Source organism: Triticum urartu, chromosome 7 (assembly GCF_003073215.2).
Source record: "Triticum urartu cultivar G1812 chromosome 7, Tu2.1, whole genome shotgun sequence".
NCBI lineage: Eukaryota > Viridiplantae > Streptophyta > Magnoliopsida > Poales > Poaceae > Triticum > Triticum urartu.
In genome coordinates, this window is record NC_053028.1 from 436050632 (window position 1) to 436057358 (window position 6727).

Consider the following 6727-nt stretch of genomic DNA (forward strand, 5'->3'; position numbering starts at 1 on the left):
AACACTCTTATATTAATTTACAGAGGGAGTAATATATACATGTTATTAGTCTAAATTACTTCCCACTATGGATTGTCTTAGCTTACTATAGTCCTATTACTGTGAACAAATTATCGATTCTCAGTTTTGCTGGAGATTTTTTTTCTAAATTCTCATGTTTGTACTCCATAGAAAAAGACCAGCTAAAATTTAATGGTTGATCGTCGACACGAACGAAATGTATGTATCCATAATAGGAGTATGAAATTCTACATGATTATCGAAGTAACGGTTTGATGGCCACGCAAATCGAAGAGAAATCCCGCTTGTGAGCGTTGTCCCTTTCACAGCTCCATAGGCCACCAGCATAAAGAAAAGAGAAGCGGCTCCGTGCAATCTCCGTCTCAACGAAGAAAAGGAGCGGCCGAATCTCCAGCCCCACGATCTCCCCACGCGCACCCCACCACCGACCCGTCCCCAAAAACCCTACGCCGCGCAAACCCTAGCCGCCGCCGCCGCCGCCCCAATGGCCGGCCTCCTGCGGCTCGCCGGCGCCGCCAGATCCTTCTCCCGCGCGCTGGCCCCGGCCGCGCCGCACCACCGCAGGCTCGCGGCATCGGCGGCCGCCCTGGCGGAGGACGATGCGTGCTGGACCGAGTGGGAGGAGGAGGAGGAGGAGGCGCGGCGGCAGCGCGCCCGCGCATCGGCGCCTGCCGCGGAGTCTTGCCCGGCGGACGGCGGTCCCAGGGGCGTGCAGTGGGTGGTGATGGGCCGCCCCGGCCCGCAGAAGCACGCCCACGCCGCGCGCCTCGCCGAGGTCCTCGCCGTGCCGTACATCTCCATGGGCACGCTCGTCAGGCAGGAGCTCAGCCACACATCCTCGCTCTACAAGAAGGTCCGGCCTCGTGCTCGCTCCGAATTCTCCGATTCTCATACGGGGTATTCGAATGCCTTTACTGCATTTGGTTGCAATCTGAGCTGCCATCCCTTTCCCCATCGAGCAATTTTGCGGCCACGGGTCCTCCCCGCGTTACTAACCATGATCATTTGAGTCGGATCGGCGCTAGAAATTCTGGAGATTTTTCTCGCTTTGACTAATTTTTGGCGATATCTCAAGGGGCTTCGTTAATTTGGAACATCACCACGAATCCTTTGCCTAATTGATGAAAAGCCGCTCCATTTCCCCACAGACAAATTTTACGCTTCGTGCCCAATTTCTTGGGCGCTTCTCAAAATTTCTCGTGACTTATGCACGGACTCATGTGATCTTTTTCCCCCAAGTTCTCCAAGGCCACAACTTTTCGCTGGACTAGCAAAGTTCTCCAACTTTTCCCCATATTTCCCACGAGTTATTACACAAATCAAAGAAATTTTCTTGGCCACAATTTCCTGGTCCTTATTTAAAGGCTACCATTCAAACAATATCACATGAGTGTTTCCGTCCATATTTTTATGCTTAATATACTGGACCGTATGATGCTGGGAGAGGAGTGTGGCGGCCATGTCTTTCTCCGCGTCCTGCACTTGGCCCTGCATTTGCTTATGTTCACATGGTGCTGTGGGGGCAATTCGGGAATTCCACATGCGAGGGTTTTCATAAGCAAGTTTGGAACATTCAATTCTGGCATCTTGTGGAGGGCGGCCGTCTGCATATACATGCTTCCAACTTTGCCCTGCATTTGTCCGGCCCTCTTGTTCTACTTTTCTTGAACAGCTGGAGAGTAGTTGGTAGGGTTTCTTAATCGTACACAATGAGAACCATATCACAAAGGAGCCGGCTACGGCACGATGGCATGGAACGCACCGGCCGCTCTTCCTTCCACGTGAACCTGGCCCCTGTCATGGACACGGGTGCACGATCGTGCCAGGGAATCACGCGGCCATGAGCTTGTCGCGCTGCAAGGCCGCTAATGGAATATCCACTCATTATTTTTCTGTTTCATAAGTGGACACTATTGTATAACTATTGTACTACGAGTAGTATGTTGAAAATTACAGCAGTTGGTTGTGATTTTGTGGGTATTCGGTTGTGCTAAATGGTTTTTGCATTGCATATTGACAGATTGCTAATTCGGTGAATGAAGGGAAGCTTGTGCCAGAGGATATCATATTTGGGTTGCTGACTAAGCGTCTCGAGGAGGGATACTACAAGGGTGAAACTGGATTTATCCTTGACGGAATCCCACGTACCCGTATGCAAGCTGTAGGTCCCCAGTTACCTTATATGTTTGGACAAAAGAGCACTTACTGTTTTCATGTGTTTAACCAGTTAGCCTAGACGGAATCCACCTAGACAATATAGTCCATTGATGTTTAGATGCTTCCAGTGTTCTGACTGTTCTCATATTTTAGGAGATTCTTGATGAGATCGTTGACATCGACTTGGTTCTGAACTTCAAATGTGCTGATAACTGTTTCATGAAGAAGCGATCAGGAGGTGACATATGTTCCCACTGTGGGCAGCATTTTGGTGTCAGCAGTCTGGTGTCTAGGGAGCGTAATCTCTCCCTTGGAAGCTCTACATGGCCTGCTCAGGCACAACATGCTTCTGTTATAGGCCTGGAAAACCCAAGGATGGAGAAGCTGCGTGCTTATGCTGAGCAGGTATTTTCATCTTGGCCATTTTTTTTGAATATTTATGGTTGGTTATGATAGATCTCAGCTTTGCTTTGCACTTAGGGGACCACACGAATTTCAGTTTTATCTAACCAAAACCAGTATTTTTTTATGGTATCTGAAACACAAGAAACATATTGAGGGTTTTATGCTATTACAACTGAACCTGATAGTGGGAACACATGGTTAACTATAGCAATATGATTATATGGAACATTCAATTTGCAGACCAAGCAGCTGGAAGATTACTACAAGAAGCACAGGAAACTTGTGGAGTTGAAGACATCCGCTCGCCCTGGTGAAACCTGGCAGGGGCTCGTGGCTGCCCTCCACCTCCAGCATCTAGACCCATCCCCAACACCACACAAACTCACTGTGTAATTATCATCCATTGAGTCTAAGGATCTACATTGTGATCCTCACCTGCGACAGACGTAGTATGTTTCTATGTTTTGTGAGTTCTGGCTGAGGAGTCAGTCGGCTGTGGTGCTTTGGTCTTCGGTTATAGATATAATGTAAGGCTCTGGTCTTTATTGTTATAGATAAAACGTAAGCGATTTTGTAGACCCGCTTGCTTATATGTTTGTAACGGAGAGCTTTGAACTTGCAAGTGCAAGTGTGCGGTGTGCCAGGCTCCGCTGTGCTGTTGTTTTGAGTACCAGTTTTGATCAATATATAAGTTACTGTAAATGTTGTGCGCAACTGGCATCTCCTGCTATGGGCTTTTAACTTGCGAAGATGGTGTAAGGGAAAGGTAAATGGCAAACCTGACAAGTTTTTCTCTTATTATGGAGCTCCACCGCTCACTTGCCTTTTTGATTATACCATGCCCTGTTTCATAGTCCCATGTCCTTGAAACTGCAGGTTTGTTGCACAAAGTATGACTTTATCCTGTGCTGTGTTAGTTGTCGAAGCCGCATGGGCCTAGTTGTGCACGCTGTTAAGATATTTGGATGCTTTTTTGTTTGTTTGCAAAATGTGAAGAGATTTGGGTACATATTCTAGAACCTCTCCATTTTATGCTAATGAATAGGGCTTTAATTAATTAGGAGAAGGAACTACATCCACATTGTCAAATGTTAAAGTTCACAAGATATGTGAAGAAATTTGAGGGAATGAAACCAACACAAAAACAATTAAATCTTATGGTATTTGACTAGACTGAATTATTTTCAAGCTTCCGGGCAGATGGCCATGCATATAATAGCCATGCACAATGTGGAAACAAAGGTGGAGGTGTCCACTATATCTCTACTTTTTTTTTGAGTGAACTAGAACAATGCCCGTATGTTGCAACGGGATATAAACCTTCTATTATGTCGGTTTGTGACTTACTTGTCTATAATAACGCGATTATGTAAATAAATGATCATCAAATTCTGCGCATGATTTACCTAATATTTTGATCCAAAGTTTGGTAAGTAATTAAAGTGGAACCGGTTTAGAAGGTAACTCAATTAAGTTGATTTATTATCATATAAGGAAGGTTGGACGAAGGGTGTTGGGAAGAAAGATGAAATGGGAATCTTACGTTCTTTTTAAGTAGTATAGTATATAGTATATAATATAAAAGACTATATCTATGATACCTTCTCTGCACCTTCTCTCTCTCCCTCTAGTTTTGTTTCCTTTGCACACGATCTTTTTTTTTTTTGGAATAATCTAAATCAAAGCGGTACTTTCTTTTGTTGTTCTATTGATAACCATGTCTTGCATTAGCTCAATCAAATTTTACCAAAATCATGTCTTGCATTAACTCAATGAAACCAAATCAAACATCATGAAAACCTCAACTAAATAAGAACTTTGTTTGTCTTCCCCTGCCCATATCCAAATCAAACAAAATGTCACCAAAAACCTCAACTGAATCAAAACTTTCCTCGCCTCGTGTACACATACTCAAAGCAAATCAAATCTTACCAAAATCTAGAATATAATGGGTGTAAGATATATACCAGACTGCGGAACCCCCCCTCGGTTGCAACGAACGGACAATTAGTTAGTTGAATATTATGAGTGAGTCCATTACAAACAAGTACCTTGGTTTCCTCCTATTGTAGGGGTGGATAGACTGAACTGTTTCCAACATTTGATTGATAGAGTTTTGTGCTCGCTTGAGAGGATGGAAGGGAAATAAGTTGTCTTTTGGTGGAAAGGAGGTTTTGCTTAAGGTTGTCATCCAAAGCTTGACCATCATGCAACGTCTGTTTTCAAGCTACTCGTGCAAATATGTGAAGGGATTACTACTGCTATATCCCAATACTGATAGAGAGATGAGGATTGGAGGAAGCATATTCATTGGATTTGCATGGTGGAAGATGTGCGTCCCTAAAATTAAAGATGGCGTGGGGTTTAGAGACTTGCATTGTTTCAAAAGCAATGTTGGAGGTTACTTATGAATCCCTTTGTGCAAGAATCCTCAGAGCTTAGTACTTTCCTTCTGGCGATCTATTGAACTATGAATTGAAGAAGCACAACTCTTATACTTGGCAAAGTATATGGACATGTATGCATACCCTTAAATGAGGCCATATTTGATGGGTTGGTGATTGTACGAAGACAATATCTGGGATGACCCATGGATCCCATCCAACCCTTCGAGGATGATTATGACTTGAAGAAATAATATCGTGTTCACAAAAGTTTCTGAGCTCATGGATGAGGGTAACCGAGCGTGGGATACTGAGTTGGTAAACGATATGTTTGCCAATGGATGCTCAATGTTCCCTCTAGCTCAACACGTTAAGGAGGAATTTGTTGCGTGACAGTTCAATAAAATGGCATGTTTTTTAGTGAGCTCGGTGTACTCTTGCGAGTGGGAAAATCAAGATGGAAAGAAGCTGAGAAGAACGAATCAACTCGGTCCTTCATCTAGCCCAGTCTGGAATATCTTATGGTCTTCAAATGTTCCTGCCAAGGTTAAAATTCATTGTTGGCGATCTCTCTTGGGTGATATTCCCTGTTATGGAGTCCTAGTGAATCGACATATTCGAACAAAGGGGTGCCCATTATGCAGCATGGATCGCAAGAGTATCCGCATGCTTTTTTCCAATGCTCGCGTGTTCATGAAATTTGGCGACACTTGGGTCTCGGTCGAGCAGCCGATATTGCATATACTGAAGGGTCCTTGTTTCTTGCGGAACTTTTGCTGGATAACTCATCACCGGTGCCACTTCTCCCAAATGTTCTCCAGGCTGGTCTTGTTGACAACACTGGCTGGTATGTTTGGTGGGAGCACCAGTAGGCAACTCGTGGTGAGAAAGTTCAACTTCCCACCAGGTCTGCTCAACCAATATCTTCAATGGCTACAAACTTCTCGATGGCGAAGAATAAAAACAATGCTCGTGTTGTTATACATGGGTGGACACGACCGAAGATGATTGCGCGAAGCTTTATGTAGATGCGACTTTTGATATTGAGATTAAAACTGAGGGAATTGGGTCTGTTCTCAAAGATGATTGGGGCTAGTTTGTGTCTGCTTCCAACTAAACACTTGTCATTGTCAGTGACATGACGCCGACGGAGGCAGTTTCTCTACAGACGGCCTTTCCCTAGCAAATTCTATGGGGTGCAACATGCTGGTTGGTGAAATCTTATTGCATGAAAGACGTGGATATCATGAAGAATGGTGGACATTCACTAGGGCCTGCCGCGATGATCTACGACAATTGTTTCTTCCTCTGTCATGAGTTTAGTGATATTTCCTTTGATTTTTGTCCCATTAAGGCCAATATGGTGGCACATGTTTTAGCTAGTAAGTTGAATAACTCTAGAGTTTGACAGGAGGAACCTCCTGTTAAACAAAAGTGCTAGAGTTATCTGACTTACTATTTCTTGTGGCTGCCATCACAAACAATGTAAGCGTTTTGCCTTATGAATAAAAAACACCATGAAGGCTTCCCCTAAAAATGGTATCTGTCTTTAAAAGTCTAATATTTCCTGGAAGAGTGTGACACGAGCCAATGTATTCAGACTGGCTAAGTCAATTGGACTTGATTGACAACATCCCTATCTCTTTGCGCCAATAGCTTTATGTCCTCAATTTATTTTCAGAGGATTCATCGTCTGTCTTTTTGGAGAGAATCACATCTTGAAATATGCGAGTATGCGGTGAACGAGTTGCAATGTCAAG

The 6727-nt window shown here is 44.1% G+C and overlaps 1 protein-coding gene across 1 annotated transcript; it reads left to right on the forward strand.

Annotated features, from left to right (window-relative positions):
- The first annotated feature begins 373 nt into the window (after nucleotides 1-373).
- Nucleotides 374-3285, forward strand: LOC125521537 (probable adenylate kinase 7, mitochondrial). The gene is made up of 4 exons (XM_048686599.1): nucleotides 374-874; nucleotides 2042-2182; nucleotides 2332-2583; nucleotides 2824-3285. Exons 1-4 carry the CDS (start codon nucleotides 506-508, stop codon nucleotides 2974-2976), a joined length of 915 nt encoding a protein of 304 aa, XP_048542556.1. The 5' UTR covers nucleotides 374-505; the 3' UTR covers nucleotides 2977-3285.
- The last annotated feature ends 3442 nt before the right edge of the window (nucleotides 3286-6727 follow it).